Raw genomic sequence first — 19,997 nt, 5'->3', positions numbered from 1 at the left:
TGCATCTATACCACGCTATAACAATTGTTAAAAATTCGTAATACATTTTATTTAAAATTCAATCAAATTTTAAGTGAACTCTATTTGACAACAATTCTCCCACATACATTATTAGATATATATAGATTCAAACTCTGGATCTTATACTTATAAAATAGACTAATGCTTACTGATGAGAGAATTATAGAAAATGTCATGGAAGACCGTTTTACGAATCTTTATCCGTGAGAAGGATCAAATCAATATAGAAATGTAATATTTATTATACTAAAAAATATAATATTAATAAAGAATAAATTGTTTATTATTTATAAGAAAAAATGCAATATTTTGAGAAAAAAATATTAACAAGTATTTGTTACTTAGAAAATGTAATACTTTTAAATCAAAATATAAAAATAGTACATTTGTGTTACTCTTTTCTATATAAGTAATAACACTTTGATTATTATTACATTTTCATTTTAACCCGACTCAATCCGTGAGACAATCATACACGTTTTTGTCTTATAGAAAATATATGGCATTACAAGATGTGTTGTCCAAAAATTATATTAAAAAAAAAAAACTAATTTTTATAAGCTCTCAAAAAAACTAAATTTAGCCCTTTATGTACTTGGTACAAACAATCACACAGTAGTTGCTGATATTATATACAGAATCTGTCTATCAACTTGTTATAGATATAAAACACAGCAACTAATTTTCAGCACTTCTGCCAATAATTTCTTGTAGCTTTTGAACTCAACAAAAGTAGAAATTCCATTCATTTGTAGGCACAATTGAAAGTGTAAAAACTACATTAAGTTATAAGCCTGCAGATCACAACAGGGGGGAGGTGACTGTTTCCTCAAGAATCTTACGCCATCTACTCGGTAAAAACAGTCTCAGTCTCAGACTCTAAGCTTACTTTTCCCGCGCTCTCTGGGCTAGCAGTCTGATATTCCGATGATGTTGGCATGTGTTGCATCTCCGATTTCTTCTTCTCCTTGAGGATCGCCTGTCTCGGCATCACTTCCACCAAGAAGTTCCCCCCGTTCCACGTTGCTGCAGATATCTTGAGTATTTGGAATACGACGTGCAGCTCGTAAGACAAAAAGATGGGCACTGCGAGTGCCGTGGTTGCCATGGTGAACAGAGCCTGCAGAAGAATGTACATGAACAAGCGGTTCTGGTCACCGAGCAACCCACTTAGACGCCACCATACGTTGTTTGCTTTTTGGGCTTTTTTCGATAGTTCCCTGAGGACCGAGAAAGAAGAATAACAACAATGCGCTAACATAACAGTAGAAAAAGCGAGGAGATCATAGAAAAGGGTAAAGAATCAACCTATAAGAAGTCATGACCTCGGGATCTCTTAAGAATCTTTGGCGGCGTAACACATCCACGATGAGGAAATAGAGAATCTGCCAGAGAGTGTATGATATTAGGGGGACGAAAAACAGCCATGTCCAGAGGTATGATTTGCTTTCCGCGTAAGGCCATGAAGCTCTACGTTCATTTCCTTCGGGATGCATGGCTCCGAAATACTCGGGAACCCACCATCGAATTGTGAAGAAAACCAACCCTGAAAATCGGATAAAACATTAGAGGGATCTAGATCCGTTCATGGCACTATGGCAGACCAATAATTATAAGAACGTTCAGCAACCGAGCCCATTTACTACACGCAAAAATAGAGTGCACAAACAGATGCAGATCATAGGGCAAATCAACGCCCAATTATAGAAGTAAGCATGCTATTCATCTTCACATTCCAATACCCAAGGATACCGCATTTCTCCACTATCTTGATGAAGGAAATAAGTAAATAACAAAAACAACAAGAAGACACTATAAATGTATAGTAGTTTTGATGATGCTTACGGTTTTCTAGTACAATGACATCAACTTGGAACTCTATAAAACATGTTTTGGGCACAGTCCCAAACTCCTCAAATAACGCAAAAGAAAGTAGTTCTAATGGTAAGAGATCGAAAAGAGATTAATGTGCTCTTCATTCGAGTAATCAAGCGAGTTAAAGACGTATGTCTTACCAGGTAAAAGATGTATGAAGACACTAACAATTTTGTCAGCAGAACTAAAAACCAAGCTACAACGCCAAACAATTAATGCCCATGCTAGAGGACCCTGCATTCGAGAAATCAAGCGAGTTAGTGCAGAGACAGAATCAAGTCCGGTTCAGGTGCATTCGGTTAAGAAGCCAACCTCTGCAAATGAGAAACAAACCATGAAAAGTTTTTCATTTTTCGGATAGAAGAGAATCGTGATTATGGAAATCGTATTAGCATAATAGCAAAAATCCTGCACAACAAATAGAAAACACGTTAGTTTCCTTCACTCTACATAGCAGTTAAAGACTTCGTATGAAAAGGACCAACAATGAAAGCTAAAGGCTGTGAAAAGATTTCAAAATCTGAAACTTGTCACAGACCTGACATTTTTGTTTATTAAGAAATTCCCACCCTCCCTCTCTTCCCCACCCGACAAGGAAAGAATAAGAGAATACAAAGATAAGAAATAATGAAACTAAATCTACCGAACCAAAAGATTGAAAAGTCAGGTGAATTAGAGCTCACCAAAAGATAGTAATGCCATTTCTTATATCGGTAATAAATCCATCGAAGAGGAACAAAGGTGAAGTAGAACAGACAGTATACATAAGGAATATCTTGTGGCCCTGGCAAATTAACCAGCGAATGAAGACATCAAAAAAAGCTCAATCAACAAGAACTTAACGGGAAATAAACTCGCAAGATAAACACTACTAGTAATTCCACTTACTTGCACCTAAAAGAAAGCAAAATCCCCCAAACCAAAGAACACCAAGCAGATGAGTCACCTGTTCATCACCACTAGTCCCATCAATATACATTTGGAAACCCATTCTTATTTGCATCCAGAAAGATTAACAAACACAGAGTTCCAGGCTATCTCTAAACCACCATTATACAATCCAAATATACATTCAATTCAATCCGGGGGCAACCACAATGATACAAGTGGCCTATTGGCCTTCTTGGTTTGAGTAGGTCAGCTATGAACAACCAAAGCTGATTTACCCTTGTGGTCTTTTGCTGATTAGGATCACGAGGCAGGACTTAATTAGTACACACTCTCACATACTGATTGTGAGTTTTCCTCGGCCTCGTAACTCAAAAAAAATATACATTCAATCCAATTCATTAACAGATACTCTGCTTCATTGGGCAGGTAAGTATATGTAGCAAGATTTAAACATCCATATCCACAGATGAAGCAAAGGCATGAAAACTGGCATATATATATAAACATAAAACTCCATATAGATTTGTGCAGTCTCTCTACGAACAATTGGTTCACATACCTTGGTGATGAAGGTTTCATGTTCTTCAGCCCGTTTGGCAATCTTGTCTGCATGCTCGGACAAGATCTGCTTCGTCTTCTCCTTGGTTTCGGCCATTTTCTACAGAAACCAAACACACTAAAACAAATAAAAACCCAAACTCAAAAAGTTAAAATCAAAATCAAAACCAAAACCCAAAAAAGGCGCATAACAGAATAAATTGCATTCATTCATATAAATTCGAACGTAAGAGGCAAAAGTTGTCACCTTTGATCGATCTTTGAGCCTCTGTTTGACTTTGACGAACGAATCTCCATTAGCATACTCGATGAGGTCTTCGCAGCTCGACATTTTTACAACGGTGGCGGTTTCGTATTGGATTTGGATTGAAATGGTCGGTTCTGGAATTCTCTTCTCTGCGGCTTTTTTTCCGGTTTTTCCTATATGGAATGGAGCGTAAAGTATAATTATTATTAACGTTAATCTGTGTGTAATCTCAATTACGCGTTGATTGAAAAGGAAAACATGTTGCGTTGCTGCTGTATGGTCTGACCTATGGGATTTTGCGCAGTTTTGGTTAAACTGTAATTATCATTTATTATCATTGTAAGTTGTAATTAAATAGTTCTATTTAATGATGTTTTTCTCTTTCGGTCGCAATTTATTGAAAGTGTCAAATCTGCAGTCTATAGTTATCCACACGAATTGTTTAATATAGATTTTGTTTTTAGGTGGGTTGGATTGTGACTTGGCATATCGGATCGAGATCCACCTTACAAAGTAAACTCATGTCTATTTATATATTAAATATTCACAATTATTAAGTATCACTAAGTATACAACATAGTATATAAGTTGATTAAATAAAATAAAATTGTAATGTGTTTTGATTTTTTTCGACACTCTCTATATCTAGTTTAGGACTTTTGTGATTTATAGGCTATTATACAAGAGTGTGATTTATTCTGTGCATACTTGACCATAATTTGTCACTCAAAAATTAATTGAGTTATCTGTATAAATTTATTCAATGCATATTCTCAAGTAACGGTGATTAATTGTTTTTGTCACAAAAATAAATAAAAAATAAAATAAAATTGATTACGTAATTTGCATAGTATATACGGCACGTCGGTACATATGTCTGGGCTTAACGCGTGGCACGTTTATGCGTTACGTATGATCGACGTATTCATCCATCATCCTAAAGGGACACATTTATGCAAAATTTTAACTAGTGGTCTACATTTTTTTCCTTTTTCTTTTTCAATAACCACACAAATTATAAAAATTACCTTCCTATTTCTAATTTATGAACTACTAAGTTGCATACTGGTATTAGTCACTGAACTTTTTTTTTTAATGCAATTATAATATTTGTACTTGTAAATTGTTTGCTATTGCAGGTAATGTTAATGTGACTTATATACATATATGAATTTTTTTATATTATTAAATAATGTATATTTAATTTACAAATAATATACTTTTAATATATTAAAAATGTACTAGTATATTGTTTTTATAGTTCACACAGCTATGTGGACCATGGTCCACACAATAATTTGCGAGAGGCGAAACATGTTTAGGTCTTTCGGAAAAAAAAAATGAAACATGCTTAGGTTGGGCCTAGGCTTTGAACTAAGATTGAGCCCACATCCAAACGGGCCATATGATTACCTTTACTTGCGCTAATGTCCACTCGGCCCAAACTGGAATCTTATGCGTGTGGCCGAAAAGAGAGCAAATATTTATCAACATTTAAGATGGATAATGGGTTAGAAGCACATAGCCCACCAATAAACATTAGTGTACAAAAACAGGTCTTTTTGGTATCAAATGTGAAGGTTAGTACAAATTATTGAAAGCTAGAGGCTAGTTGTGTCATCGGCATGTTGGGCACGTGATGCCTCCCCCTTAACGTAGATAGAGCAATTGGCAATGAGCTTGTCAAAAGCAATATAATAATGACATGTTGTAAGTCTAACATGTTTTGTGTGCGCGCGCGTGTGCGTGTGTGTGTTAAGAGGTTGAGCTGGAACATGTCTCATGTTTTTATCTTGGTCTCAATTACTAGATCTCCATAACTATTGAACTTGACTGATAATGGACCTACTTATGGTCTTGATGAGTTGATTTGAAATTCATTATTTCAAACAACGAGGGTACAATTTTTCCCATATTAGATCAATTTCATCATATCACCTTATGATGAAGCGATATAGAATTTAGTTCAAAAAATTAACATGCACTTCCATTATGAAATTCAATATATACATATATTTAAGCAAATTTATCAAAAAAAGAGGGGCTAAAAGTTGAGAAGTAAAAGCTAGTAGGGAGGGCATAAATAAAAATAGAGCCAAAATAATTGCATGCAGAAGAGAAACAAAAGTTGGCAAATTTAGATTTGAGAGGCATCACGTCGAGTTGAGAGGAGAAATAGAGTGTAACCAAAAAATAATTGAGATGGGAATGCTTCCAACGAATAAATAATAATTAAACATTATCGTGGCATTCAAATATAGAAGGCGGATTGCCTACAAAAGATGAAATTTTTTCATTTCAAAAATTTTCACATTCTGATCTTATAAGATATATTATACATGTGTAAATTACAATGACTTAATACTTTTAATGTGGTTTTTAAATATACAAATTTTATATACTAATATTAAGCTTAATATTATGAATAATTGAATTCAAAATAAATTCAGTCAAGTCTTGTTAACTGAATCAGACACATAAGATGGGATGAAGAGGCACATATTTATACTCTATGTATTTAATTAAGCCAAAACAATGTAGCGTTAGTGTTGAAATAATGTGTGTTTGGATGATATCTACTATTTTGAGAAATACTTATGCATAATTTTTAAAAATGCTATTCCATCTTTCTCTCTCGCACACACACATATAATATACATACATACATAGTACACAATCTCTCTCACACACGTGTGTGTACGTGCATGCATGCGTGTGTTTGTAATATATATATATATATATATATATATATATATATATATATATATATATATATATATATATATATATATATATATATATATGAAAAAGTATACGGTGTCAGTTGTATCGGGTACATGCCAAAAGTTTTATAAAAAGTTAATGTTTTAGATTTGTCCCCACAATACCAATATATATATAAACTCAAAGTCTTCTCTAAATTATATTCCGTATATATAAATATAGGCAAAGACTCTCGTACAATAAGATTTACATGCCAAAGGTTAATGTTTTAGATTTGTCCCACAATACCAATATATATAAACTCAAAGTCTTATCTAAATTATATTCCGTATATATAAATATAGAAAAAAGATTCGCGTACAATAAGATTTACATGCCCAAAGATTAAGGTTTTAGATTTGTCCGCACAATACCAATATATATAAACTCAAAGTCTTCTATAAATTATATTCCCTATATATAAATATAGACAAAGACTCGCATACAATAAGATTTACATGCATGCCCATACATCGCGCATAGTAAAAATTATTTAATATTTAACATATATAATGAATTTGGTATACATGAATGCATGTGTGGTGGTTGTTGTTTGCACCTAATACGTTTAAGGTGTGTAACGTGCATATAGGCACTAGTCAGGTTACGTCGCTCTTATTATCAATTTTTAATTATTCATGATACCCACCACACACAACACATGTTATAATTAATATATATTTGATAATTTTTGGAATTTAAACTTGTGAAACATAATAGATGATATTATAATTAATGAGGTTAAGAAAGTTTTGGTGAACTGTCGGATATGTTGTTAAGCATTGATTTGCCAATAATAATAGCTTCAAGCACGATTTGTTGGTTCTTTATTTGCATTTAATCATAGATTATTATGAATAATAAATAAATCATTAAAATATGCTAAAAGCAAGTATGACAACGTAGTTTAAATTAAATAGAAAACAAAAATATAAAAATTGGACCATATATTTTACATCCACCATACATATATACTACAACTTCATTGTTAGTTAATCAACTTCAAATTGCATGAAAATTGTGATAATTAATGTTGCATAATAATATTGTAATTATATTTTAAATACCTTTACAATGAAAAAAAAATAACAAAATTTTGAAATGTGAAAGTTCGAAAATATTACATATTTCAAAAAAGATGCAAAATAATTTTTTTTGTGATTAGAGAAATCCTCAGTAGTCACTACATGATAGTGTATATAATAAACTCCACCCTTGTATAATAGTCCACCGTTTTTTAATGATTTTCAACAACACAATTTAAATTTATAATAAATTATTAGTCATATCATTTCTTTTATATATAATCTTCAATATGTTACTTCATAAGATCAAGTTCCAATTGAATGGTATATAAAAATGAGATTCATTTCAAAAAAAAAAAAAAAGAGATTCATAATAATAGCAAGATTGAATTGAGTTTGAAGTTTTGTCACCACTCTCTAATATGCCTATTTGAGATTGAAACTTTCATATCCAAATATCAAACTTAGGGTGTGTTTGAAAAGCAGGAAAATGGTTTCTGAAAAATGATTTCTGAAAAATGAGTCATTTTTCATAAAATATTTTCCTTTCTTGTGTTTGGCTGTAGAACAGAAAACTGTGTTGGTGTGTTTGGCTCATTTTCCAGAAAATGGGTAGGAAAATGAACAGAATTATATAATTGAATATTTTAATTAATTTGTTTAAATGTAACAACATTTATAACAAATATACAATCCAAAAAATAAAATAATCACAAAAAAAATCACAACAAAATAATATCTATCTCATAAAAAAAATAAAAAATAAAAGTGGCCGACTGATTTCAGATGTCAAATAAAAAAAATAAAACTCATAATTTCTATCTCATAATAAAAAAAATAAATTATTACTTAAAAACAAAAAGAAAAAGTTGAAGATGAAGAAGTTAAAGCATTTAGGAGGCCTAAGGAGATGGAAGAAACAAAGGAGAAGGAAGAAACAAACTTCCGGAAAATGACTTCCCCCCCAAAAAAAAAAGGGAAGTCATTTTCCATAAAATTGGGCTTATTTTCCATTGACCAAGAAGTTCATTTCCATTGACTCTATTTTCCCCTCCTTCCCAAACACCAAAAACCCGAAAAATGATTTCCAGAAATCATTTTCCGAGTTTCCAAACACATCCTTAGTGTGAATATAATGGGGGTGTAAAAAGGGTGACAAGACAGTTTTGGAAGCCAATTTTAGTGCATTCACAATGATGCTTTTGTTTACTCCTACATCATTAACAAAATATAAAACAAAAAGAAAAATTATATTATATTAGTTACAGGTGCCCAACGGGTAGGTGTATATGTGTACTCAAAATACATAAGACACTGTGGAAGAGAGTGTGGAGTATCTTGATTTCACACTTTCTCTTTTTCATCTCCACATCATCTTTTTGTTATGTGGATGAGACTTCTCCTTTCAAAACTTATATTAGAGATGTCTTAATAATGGAGAACGGATATACGAGTTTTATTATAAGACGATAATAGTTACTTTGACCTTGAATTGTAATCGATTTATCATATGATACTTTTGAATTAGAATAAAAGATATAAAAGTTTGAAAATCGAGAATAACTTTACAAAACTAATTATTCAATCAATTCAGTTGGATTCTCAATATATAATACTTGAATCTCTATTTTTTTTTTCTTTTTTAGCAAAACAATCTCTAATCTTATATGACTTGTCAATCTTAGCAATTCATCAATTATATTGCCATTTGGATAAGAACTAAATGAAGAAGAAGAAAAAAAAAAAAAAAAAAAAAAAAAAAAACCGGCGCAAACGCGAAGTATACAAAAATGGAAGGTCGAATATGCAAATTAATAAAATATAGAAAAAGATAAAGAATACTTCAGTTGTAAACTTCGAACTCCACAGAGAGAGGGAGAGAGGGAGAGAGAGAGAGAGTCGTTGGAAGCAAGGAAGGAAGGCTGGCTTCGAACTCCGCTTACTCTACTTGTAAGAAAATTCATTCCTGTTCTTCTTCTTCCAATTCTCTACCTTTTTGAAACGAAATTTACGTCGATACATATAATGATAATAATAATAATAATTCATATATGACGATGATGATGATCAGAAGCGGGAGGACTGTTGTTTTTGAATAGACGATAAAACCGAGAATTAACTGACGTTTCGTTTCTTGTTTATAGAAAACGTAATCGTGTTCCGCAAGAAAAGCATTAAACTCCTTTTTCCTTGATTTTGTAGCAGTTTTGGATAATCTGAAATGCGTTATTGCTAATACATGTGATTTTGGGCGGTTGATGATTGGAATTTGGAAAGTTGTGTTGTTTTGCAGGGTTTAGAGGGGGAGGATGTTGTCGAAATCGGAATCTCGGAGGAAAATTGGTGAAAATTCAGGGCACGGGAAGCTATTAAATGATATTGAATCGCTTAGTAAAGCCCTGCATTTGGACAGAACTACTCCGAGGAGTTTAATGTCAACAGTAAGCAGTCGTTCAAAAGCTGTTGGAAAATCAAATTCTGCAGAAACAAAATCGAAAGCTGTTAGGAAGGATTTGGCTGAGAAGGAGAATAAGAAGTCTGGTTGGGGTTGGAAGGGGTTGAAGGCCTTAACTCATGTACCAAACCGGAGGTTCAACTGTTGTTTCACCCTGCAAGTCCACTGTGTTGAAGGGCTGCCTCCATTGTTTGATGATCTTAGTCTGATTGTGCATTGGAGAAGGCGGGATGCGGAGTTGAGTACTAAATCAGTGACAGTTGTGGAAGGGGTAGCTGAGTTTGAACAGGAGTTGAAGCATTCATGTTCTGTGTATGGCAGTGGGAATGGACCGTACCATTCTGCAAAGTATGAGGCCAAGCATTTCTTGTTGTATGTATCGATATATGGTGTTCCCAAGCTTGATTTGGGGAAGCATAGGGTGGATCTTACCAGGTTGCTTCCTCTTGCATTGGAGGAATTGGAGGGTGAGAAGAGTTCTGGTAAGTGGACAACCACTTACAGGCTATCAGGGAGGGCTAAGGGTGCTTCATTGAATGTCAGTTTTGGGTATGCTGTTCTTCAGGACAATCCTAGCAAGAAGAATGTGATTGAGGGGCAGAATAGGGGAAGTGCGGTGAGGCGGTTAGGACAGTATGAGCAGGCCATAGTGAGGCATGCAGGAAGCCTTCCTTCAAAGTCATCTGTTTCGAAGCGAAGCCTTGCTGCAAGGTTTGCTGCTGAGTCAAGTTTGTCTTTGAAATCCATAAAAGATGTTCACGAGGCTTCACCAGTGTCGAGGTTGGAATTTTCTGAATCAGTGAATGTGCTCTACCAAAAACTTGAGGAAGAGATGTTGGGCGTGCCTACTGGTCCTAATATGTCTGATAATGTTGAAAGTTCAAAACCAGATTCAAAGTTGCCATCCGAGGTTGGAATGGGAAATGCTGCAGATGAGTGTGAAGTTGTTGAGTTTTCTGTCATAGAGAAAGGCATAGAACTGTCTTCGAAGGAACAGGAGAAAACAGGTGTTGATTCCATCGGGAATTCTCATGATTCTGTAGAGGGTTGTATTGTACCTGCCAATGCGTTTGGCAGACCCCCCGACTCAGAATTGCAGCTTCAATCCATGACCAAGGAAATTGGTGGTAACAAAGAGGATGATCAGGTAAATGACTTTGATTTTAAGGAGAAAGATGATTCCACCAAAGAATCAATCATGAAAGAATTGGATTCTATGTTGGATGTTGTCTCAAATCTGGCAAATGAGGGATTAGATTATCCAGATGATGAAAGAGAAGTTATAAATGAAGATAGTTGTTTCGGTACTAAAGGAAATTATACAAAGGTTAGGAAAGGGAATTCCCTAGGACCAGATGATGCATATGGGGATGGTGACTTTTTGGATATGCTTGGGATAGAACATAGTCCATTTGGCTTGAGTTCTGAAAGTGAGCCCGATTCACCAAGAGAGCGCCTATTGAGGCAATTCGAGAAGGATGCTTTGGTCAATGGTCATTCCTTGTTTAACTTTGATATGGACACAGATCCCTGCTTAAGTGTTTGTGATGCTTTAAATGATCCAGATTGCAGTAACAGTTCCAAGGACTTTGATTACACATCTGTGACCGAGTCTTCTAAGATGATTCCCGGGATAAAAATAGAAAACACCAGGAATAAAACAACTGCCTCTATGTTGGAGGACTTGGAAACAGAGGTTCTGATGCATGAACTAGGCTTGAATGAAAGGGCATTTCAATATTCTCCTAGCTCGAGCACGTTTGGCAGCCCGATTGATTTGCCTCCTGAGGATCTCGATCACTTACCACCTCCTCTTGGAGAAGGATTAGGCTCCTTCGTTCAGACCAAAAATGGAGGCTTCTTGCGCTCAATGAATCCTGCACTTTTCAAGAATGCAAAAAGTGGTGGGAAATTGATTTTGCAGGTTTCTAGTCCAGTAGTTGTGCCCGCAGAAATGGGATCGGGTGTCATGGATATATTGCAGCATTTAGCTTCCATTGGCATTGAAAAGTTTTCTATGCAAGCCAACAAGTTAATGCCATTGGAAGATATAACGGGGAAGACAATGCAACAAATTGCATGGGAAGCTGCACCCTCCTTGGAGGGACCTGAGAGGTTTGTGGTGCCTTTAACTTCTCCTCCAAATGCAAAAATATTTGCTTCTATTCATATTGTTCTGAAATTAACTTCTGCTGTTGCAGGCATGGTAAGTTGTCCCGAGAATTTGAGGTTGTAGAAAACATGTCAGGTTTTCCAGATATGCTTCAAGGCAAGTCACGTGGACTCAAGCCTAGTAAGCTCGAGTCTAGTTCCACTGGCACTCGATGTGATTCAGAATATGTATCCTTAGAAGATCTTGCCCCTTTGGCAATGGATAAAATTGAATCTCTTTCAATTGAGGGGCTGAGAATACAAGCAGGCCTGTCAGATGAGGACACACCTTCAAACATAAGTCCACAATCGGTTGGTGAATCTTCAGCCTCTGAAGGAAAGACAGTAATTTTTGGTGGATCCAAGGGCCTGGAAGGAACTGGTGGGTTACAGCTGATGAACATTAAAGACAATGGTGATGAAGTTGATGGCTTGATGGGACTGTGTCTATCACTTGACGAATGGATGAAGCTAGATTCTGGCGAAATTGATTATGAAGATGGGATTAGTGAACGAACGTGTAAACTACTTTCTGCACACCATGCCAAGCGCGCAGACTTGAGTAAAGGAAGATCACGGTGTGGTTTGTTGAGCAACAACTTCACGGTTGCATTGATGGTGCAGCTTCATGATCCTTTAAGGAACTTCGAGCCGGTCGGTGCACCAATGCTCACTCTGGTTCAGGTAGAGAGAGTATTCGTTCCCCCTAAACCAAAGATGTATAGCTCAGTTTGTGAAGTAAGATGCAACAGTGAAGAAGACGAAGAATCTGAAGCTGCTAAAAAGGATGAAATAATGGAAGAGCCAAAGGTGGAGAGGATACCAGAGGAGGAATTAATCTCTCAGTACAAAATCACTGAAGTTCATGTTGCAGGCTTGAAGACTGAGCAAGGCAGGAAGAAACTATGGGGCTCCAAAACTCAACAGCAGACTGGTTCCCGTTGGCTGCTTGCCAACGGAATGGGGAAGAAGAACAAACACCCGCTTATGAAGTCGAAAGCCAGCAATAAATCTTCATTGCCAGCTTCCACAACACCAGACACAACCACAGTGCAGCCCGGTGATACTCTTTGGAGCATCTCCTCCCGCATTCATGGAACAGGAGCGAAATGGAAAGAGCTGGCTGCATTAAATCCTCATATTCGGAACCCAAATGTCATCTTCCCAAATGAAACCGTCAAATTGAGGTAGCACAGCACAGCACAGCACAGCACAGGTCTGACCATTTTTCATGAATAAACTTAAGTCTGCAATGCCTCTTCCAAGTTGTATGGAATGTGCAACAATAGGCAAGGCAAGAGTGATAGTTCTATGGCTTTCAAGTTCAACAATGTTGAGGTGTTATGCATAGCGCCTATGTCAAACATGGCAAAATAATACCATAACTGCAGAATCAGATAGAGAGTGTTGTGTTCCTAGTCTAGAGAGGCTTTGTTGGTTTTTACATTGTGAATAATAGAAGTGGTGCTTCTCTCTTTGCTGTATCTGAACACTTGTGGTGATTGCATTGTGCACATCATGTAGAACTAATTCCCTATGTCATTTTAACATCAATGGTGCATTCATTAAGGAAAATGATACCTGCACTCAGTATGACATTGGGCCGGCCCAACAAGACCCAACCCATCGCTTGAGGAGAAAGGGTAAGGCGGTCAAACAATAGTTATACCATGGACCTGGGTTCACCTTACAATGTGGACCTGTGTCCATTTACATACTGAATGTTCATAATTTAAATTGTTAACATTTAATATACATATATAGTGTAATACATATGCATGTGTGCGTATATCAGTATATGTATCATTTTAGTGAGAAAGCAATATACACAATTTGTCTTCAACCGATCACTATCCTCTAGTCTTTCTCTTCCCGCTCATCTTTACTTTGTTGTGACTCTAAATTTACTGAGGTATTATATCCTCGGTAGTCGGTACCCTGAGTTGACTAAACCTGTCAACCCTAACATGACAAGACAAGGTCAGTTATTACAACTTGTAAAAGTAGAACCCAACCTGGTCCTGCCACATAAACATCGAGTGAAAATCTCAGTGCATGTAGAGCTGTCCAACCACAATGGATGATCCACTAATTCTCTCCTGTTAAAAGGTTTTGGTTAAAAGTGGATGGAATAACCTACAAACAGAACTATGCACTGAAGAGACTGCAAGTAAGACATTATGTGCAAAAAGTTTCCACTTTGCATAAATCAATCAGAATGTTGAACACAAAAGTGTACAACTCCCATTAATTGAACAGAAAAACATGACTCCAATTAACACAGACAGGCCTTGTCAGCACAGCTGTGTACTCATCAAACAAATTGTGAACAGATATATCACACAAGACACATGACATAACCACATTTCATGTAGACAAATTTCAAGCCAATCAATGACAATAATATATGTGATATGATTGCGATACTGTAATCTCAGTTAAGTGTTCTAAGTTTTCAACATTTAAGATCCCTATATATCAAATGGAAGTGAATTCAAATTAGGGAATAGTACATTATCCTGATAAACAAGAGTTATGGGCCGAAATTTCAATACACATGCCTAGCAGTTATGGGGGATGGCAGCTGAGATGTTTAGGTGAGCCGAAATAAGACAATTACAGTTAAGTGAAGCGTCGCACTTCTAGGGAATATCAAGGCCGTGGCCTCTTGTTGCTGCATGATGGGCATTTGTACTGCTTTATGTGTTCGGCCCGGGCAGGGGTGATCTTCACACACTTGCCATGGAACCACCTCTCACATATGTCGCAGCAAATCCAGAATTCATCTGAGGCGTAGTTCTCGCCACAAGCTCCACACAAGGTATCACCATGCTCGTCTTCTTCTTCATCGAATCCATCATCCTCATCCTTTGTTTGGACTTTTGAGTACTTAACCTGAGATTCAAAATGATAGTATTTTCACGTTCAAAATTGAGTCAATGATAGCATGCCCAAGGGCACCTGAAGAAAGGAATAAATTATTGTTCATGGTAAGTCAAAAAATTGTGGTATTCAAGTAGAATGTTTTAGAAGGCAAGATAAAACAGTAAATAAATTATTTCCAAGAACATCAAAAGAATTTCATCTAATTAAATGCAAGAAATACAGAGAATGCCTATTTACCGATTTAGGATTTGGCTTGGACTTGTTGCTGCTATTATTTGTGACAGATGACTTTTCCTTTACTTGTTTTTTAGCAGCTCCAGTCACAACTTCAAAGATTGTAGGAAGATCATTTATCATATTGAAGAGGCGCTTCCTGCATGATAATGTCACAAACATTAGATGGGTTAAGCAAAATGCAGCTAATTTTGTTATATTCGGTCCATCAAACAGGCAGTTTTTTTAAAGGCATAGGATCAGTTTACACTCCATAAACATGAGCCACAGGGCATCAGATAAAGTTCGATATCACACAAAGGCATGCCATCTCTAATGGGACATTTCTTCAAAGTTGACTAATGAAGTGTAAATTTATATAAAAGAACAAACAAGCAAATTTAAAGGAAAAAAAAAAAAAAGGTGAAGGTGGGGGAAAGAAGGATGATCACAAAAATTAATCAAGATTTATTATTTTTTTTTAAAACAAGGTTATTTAAAAATTAAGGAATTTATCATTATTTACCTGTCAGCTTTGTCAAAACCAAATCTTGCACCAAAATAGAAGGCAACTGAAAGTAGCCATGCATCGCTATGAACAGCAACGAGAGCCAACCAGTCCTTTTCTTGCATCCCATCTCTGGCAAAGTTGATGCCTAATGCTGGTTCTGGAAGTTCAGGTGGGACTTCTTCAGCAGGTAAATTAACTTCCCACAGCTCACTTGGAAATCCATAGAGGCAAAGATTCTCCTTCTCTGCAAGGTTAGTAAGTTTTAATATTTAAATTTAGACATGATCGCCACAAACAATAAAATCTCTCTCTCTCTCCCTCTATATATATATGATCCTAATGATTCAGACAGAAAGACCTTGGATAGTTTTCTACATTGCCAGTTCCTAAAGTAGGGAAGTTAAAGCCTTCAAATTTGCTGGGATGCATGCAGAAAGAAAGAGGAAAATCCTACTTCTATGGAGAACCAGACAACAGTTTTCTCACTGCTGAAAATGTAAGGAAAATCAAGAGTTATAGTTGGTGTCACACCATTATATCTGCAGGGAACAGTGTACAGAGGTGAATCGCCTTCTCTCCCACAAGTTAGTAGCTTAACATTGATCACTTCAACTAAACTTTTGGAATTTGACTTGAGATTCCCTCAAAGATAACTGACATCCTTTAAAACTAGAAAAGATGATTGTTCAATTTTGGACAGAGATACACAATATACACTATGTTTTTGCCCATTTCTTGGGACTGTTTTGAAAATTTCCACAGAGATAACAAAATGTTTCAAAGATCAAATTTGGCCCCTTTTGTTCTCCAAAGTGTGATGCAATTTGCAAATAAAGTATAAATCATCCCATGAAGGAATCAATGCACTTTATGGAGGCTGCTAACCTAACTCATTTCACTTGTAAGCTCCAGCATCTCCTCAGTGCTATTTTAATAAGATAATTATCCTATTCACCTAATAAAGACAAATTAGTGATTGAAAAAGAGACCATATAAAAAAATCTGAGGAATCTGGTATTCTGGTTGTACTCAGTAATGCAAGTCAAGAAAGTAACAGTCACGTAAAATCATGTGCAATGAATCTAGTCTACAAGGTAACATCTCAACAATGTGACGTGAACATAACCAATGTTGTAAAACTCAGCCTAGGCGGCTGCCTAGGTGCTAGGCGCCCTAAGACAAGTTGATTTTAGCTTTAATTGGCATTTTATTTAGCTGTCCAACTAGTCAGTTAATCAGCCAACAAGTTGGACAAACAACCAACTCAGCCGCTTTTAAAAAATAAAAATAAAAATAGGACTGTTTTGCTCAAAACGATGTCATTTTGAGTTAAACAACCCTTTAAAAAAATAAAAAGAAAAATAAAAAGTGAAAAGTGAAAAATGAAGACTCAAAGCGAAGAAGAGGAGAAAAAGAATAAATGAAGACAAAGAAGCAAAAAATTGAAGACTTGAAGAGCAGACAACACAACTCAAAAGCAAAAAGGAGTAAATAAGAGACACCATTCCACCAACTGCCACTGTTGCTCGGCACTGCTTGTCGACACTCACTGACTCACACTGTCTCGAAGGTCAACTCAATGTCACCTTCGCCGCTTGTTGCTCCCATTGCTAGACTGAGGTCGCCGGCAAAGACAAGTCTGGCTTTTTCTTTTCCTTCCGACAAAGAAAAGCAGGGCCACTAGCATTTTTTTTTTTCTTGCTTTGGTAGCCATGAAGTAGATGAAAGGCAAAAACAATTTTTTAAATTTATGTACCTACTACCTAGGCACCTGCCTTCTACAACACTGAACATAATAACACACTTCTTTCTGAAGTTACTAACAGCTGAGGGTTGTGGTGGTTATATATACATCTAGTCATCTACTACCTTAAAATAGAAGTACAAAATATACTAAAAAGAAAATCTGCCACAAGCCAGTATCAATAACAATATGAGGAGGTGAAAACTCAGAACATGTATAACACTAAAACCACAAATATACTTATAATCTAACTCCAGAAGCTCATAAACAATAATAAACACTTTATTGAAACTGTCCATTATTACATAGGAAAACACACAAACAAGCAAGGTCACCAAAACACACTAATAACAGAAATCATGATCCAGTGAGAAAGGAAGATTCTACATAAACATCTATAGCCATTCACAGATAGCTCTTTCTCTCTCACATCTACACAAACAGTGATGAAGCATTGGATGCTTTTAATCAAGTTTTCAAGTCAATCAAAACGTTTCAAATTATAGCCAAGACAAAGGAGAAAATTTAAAAGGAAAGTGGTCCATATTAAATTTCCAAATTTCGCCACCCAAAAACTTGCTCTTTATTCAAACATACATAATTCAACTCCACATCTGAGCTTGTAAACTGTGTAGTCCATGAGATAAATTAAGCATCCGCACATCACAGTGTTTCAGAAACATACAAACAAAGAAATGCAAGCAAAGTAGATAAATTTTTTTTTTTGAGGCAGGCAAAGTAGATAAATTTAATCAGGCAAAAACAAGAGATTGACACCGTGCAAACATTATCTTGAAAACACATAAATTCACTCGTAGTATAGTAAACGGAAATGCATTGCCGCCCAAGTCGTAAAAGAGAAGGTTAGGAAACAAAGATCTTTTACTAACCCGGGTCACACTGCTGATAAAAATCCTCGACATCTGCAAAAGAGAAAAACCAAAACAAAAATCTTATCAGAAATGAGCAGCGATAAATCTCAGAAAACCCCTACAGACTCAAAATAAACGAGCACGCAACGACAAAGCGGCAAAATTCCAACTCCAAAATGTATTGAGATAAGTATAATAAACACGTATAAATGTGTATATATAAGCATACCCGTAGTAAGGGCCTTGATCATTCCAGCACGGCGGCCCTTGTAATCCCTAAAGACCTCCTCTACCGTCCGAGGATTGTGCTGTGCGCCTCCGTCCATTGCCTCTCTTCCTCGGCTTCTCAACACACTCGGAAAACAAAGAAGAGAGAGAGAGAGAGAGAGAACACTGGTTCAGTGCTGTTTGCAAATTGCAAGAGCATTTTTAATCAGGAAACGAAGCTAAAATGGTGTTTTGGGAATATGGGAGGGTGCATTTGCAATTGATTGAGTTTCTAGGGGGTTTCCCGCAAAGGTGTATAAATATAAGAGGCCGCAATAGAAACAGGAAGGAAGGGGCCAGAATGGAAATTTTCGTTTGAAAATACATTCCTTTTCTGTGACTTGGCAGCGGGCCCCACCAAGCAACGCTGTACGGAAACCAACACGTGGATATTCTTGATTGGGCTTCAACTGCTCTGGGGAATACAGCTAGTAGGATGGGGCAAAATGTAGAGAATTGCTATTGGCGGACTTGAGCTTCTTACTGGAAATTGTAGTTGTTTGGAAATGTTGAGGTCCGAGATTTGATGCAGAATAGATGTCGGAGCCAGGAGATGGAGCTTCTCTTTGCCCAATTGTTACTACATGGTCCGGTTTAATATTACATTGTGAATTTTAATACAAAAATTTTGTACCTCAACACATAATATGATAGTTATAGGTACAGAAACTGTTAACTATAAATATAAAAGGAATAAGGGTCAAATAGGCCACCGAACTACACACAAAACTGCAATTAGGCCATCGAACTCAAAAACAATGTAATTGGGTCCCTGAACTACACAAATTCATGCAAATTAATCCAAAGTGACTTGTTGACTTGATCTTTGGGTTACCAACTTTAAAAATAATATTTTAAAATAATTTTAAATAAATTAATTAATTAAAATTAAAAAAAAAAAACTGGAACAAGTCAATTGGGTCCTTTTTTTAATTTTAAATTTTAAATTTAATTAAGTATTTTATTTAAAATTATTTTAAAATATTATTTTTAAAGTTGGTAACCGGAAGATCAAGTCAAACAAGTCACTTTGGGTTAATTTGCATGGATTTGTGTAGTTCAGGGACCTAATTGCATTGTTTTTTAGTTCAATTGCCTAATTGCAGTTTCGTGTGTAGTTCAGTGGCCTATTTGACCCTTATTCCAATATAAAATGTGTCATTACAGATAAAGATTTAAAGTTTATTTTTGGACCAGGATCTACATTTTGGACCAGGATCTACAATGCAAGGTAGACCCTGGTCCATAGTATAATTTGCTTTCTTTGCCCACAATGGCCAGGGTGCCCGACAAGATAAATAACTTAGTAGCTCATTAAGTGAAAAAATGGCTTGACTCATTAGACAAAAGAACCAATGTTTGATGTTTACAAATAGACTATAACATTAGATGTAACTCACAATCTACTACTCAGAAGATGATTTTCTCACTCTATTCCAAAATGTTAATGCAATTATCTCTCACGCTAAACTTTCTTGTAAGGGGAAATGATAAATTTAGAGTGTGTTGGGTTCACAC

The 19,997-nt window shown here is 35.8% G+C and overlaps 3 protein-coding genes across 6 annotated transcripts; 1 reads left to right on the top strand and 2 right to left on the bottom strand.

Moving 5' to 3' along the window:
• Positions 1–556: 556 nt before the first annotated feature.
• Positions 557–3,880, bottom strand: LOC116014345 (uncharacterized membrane protein C776.05). Of its 2 annotated transcripts, none has more exons than XM_031254384.1 (8): positions 3,593–3,880; positions 3,347–3,463; positions 2,785–2,842; positions 2,580–2,680; positions 2,209–2,304; positions 2,037–2,130; positions 1,330–1,567; positions 557–1,241 (listed from the first exon to the last, which is right to left on the bottom strand). In XM_031254384.1, exons 2-8 carry the CDS (start codon positions 3,440–3,442, stop codon positions 869–871), a joined length of 1,056 nt encoding a protein of 351 aa, XP_031110244.1. In that variant the 5' UTR covers positions 3,443–3,463; positions 3,593–3,880; the 3' UTR covers positions 557–868. The 2 variants fall into 2 exon arrangements, with proteins under 2 accessions (XP_031110244.1, XP_031110243.1); XM_031254383.1 differs by having other exon boundaries at positions 3,347–3,445; positions 3,593–3,879.
• A 5,315-nt stretch (positions 3,881–9,195) lies between these two features.
• On the top strand, positions 9,196–13,540 carry LOC116013317 (protein PLASTID MOVEMENT IMPAIRED 1-RELATED 1-like). 3 transcript variants are annotated; one of them, XM_031252999.1, is made up of 3 exons: positions 9,196–9,330; positions 9,674–11,950; positions 12,037–13,540. In XM_031252999.1, the coding sequence occupies exons 2-3, from the start codon at positions 9,690–9,692 to the stop codon at positions 13,175–13,177; spliced, it is 3,402 nt and encodes a 1,133-aa protein (XP_031108859.1). In that variant the 5' UTR covers positions 9,196–9,330; positions 9,674–9,689; the 3' UTR covers positions 13,178–13,540. The 3 variants fall into 3 exon arrangements, with proteins under 3 accessions (XP_031108859.1, XP_031108861.1, XP_031108860.1); XM_031253001.1 differs by having other exon boundaries at positions 9,231–9,330; positions 9,658–11,950; XM_031253000.1 differs by having other exon boundaries at positions 9,231–9,330; positions 9,586–11,950.
• An 841-nt stretch (positions 13,541–14,381) lies between these two features.
• On the bottom strand, positions 14,382–18,643 carry LOC116014484 (PHD finger protein ALFIN-LIKE 4-like). The gene is made up of 5 exons (XM_031254548.1): positions 18,442–18,643; positions 18,231–18,263; positions 15,612–15,840; positions 15,110–15,245; positions 14,382–14,881 (listed from the first exon to the last, which is right to left on the bottom strand). Exons 1-5 carry the CDS (start codon positions 18,536–18,538, stop codon positions 14,639–14,641), a joined length of 738 nt encoding a protein of 245 aa, XP_031110408.1. The 5' UTR covers positions 18,539–18,643; the 3' UTR covers positions 14,382–14,638.
• Between the last annotated feature and the right edge of the window lie 1,354 nt (positions 18,644–19,997).

The sequence above is a fragment of the Ipomoea triloba genome, chromosome 3 (assembly GCF_003576645.1).
Source record: "Ipomoea triloba cultivar NCNSP0323 chromosome 3, ASM357664v1".
In the NCBI taxonomy this organism is placed as follows: Eukaryota; Viridiplantae; Streptophyta; class Magnoliopsida; order Solanales; family Convolvulaceae; genus Ipomoea; species Ipomoea triloba.
The sequence above is the reverse complement of the archived record's forward strand: the minus strand, read 5'-3'. Positions and strand labels throughout refer to the sequence as shown.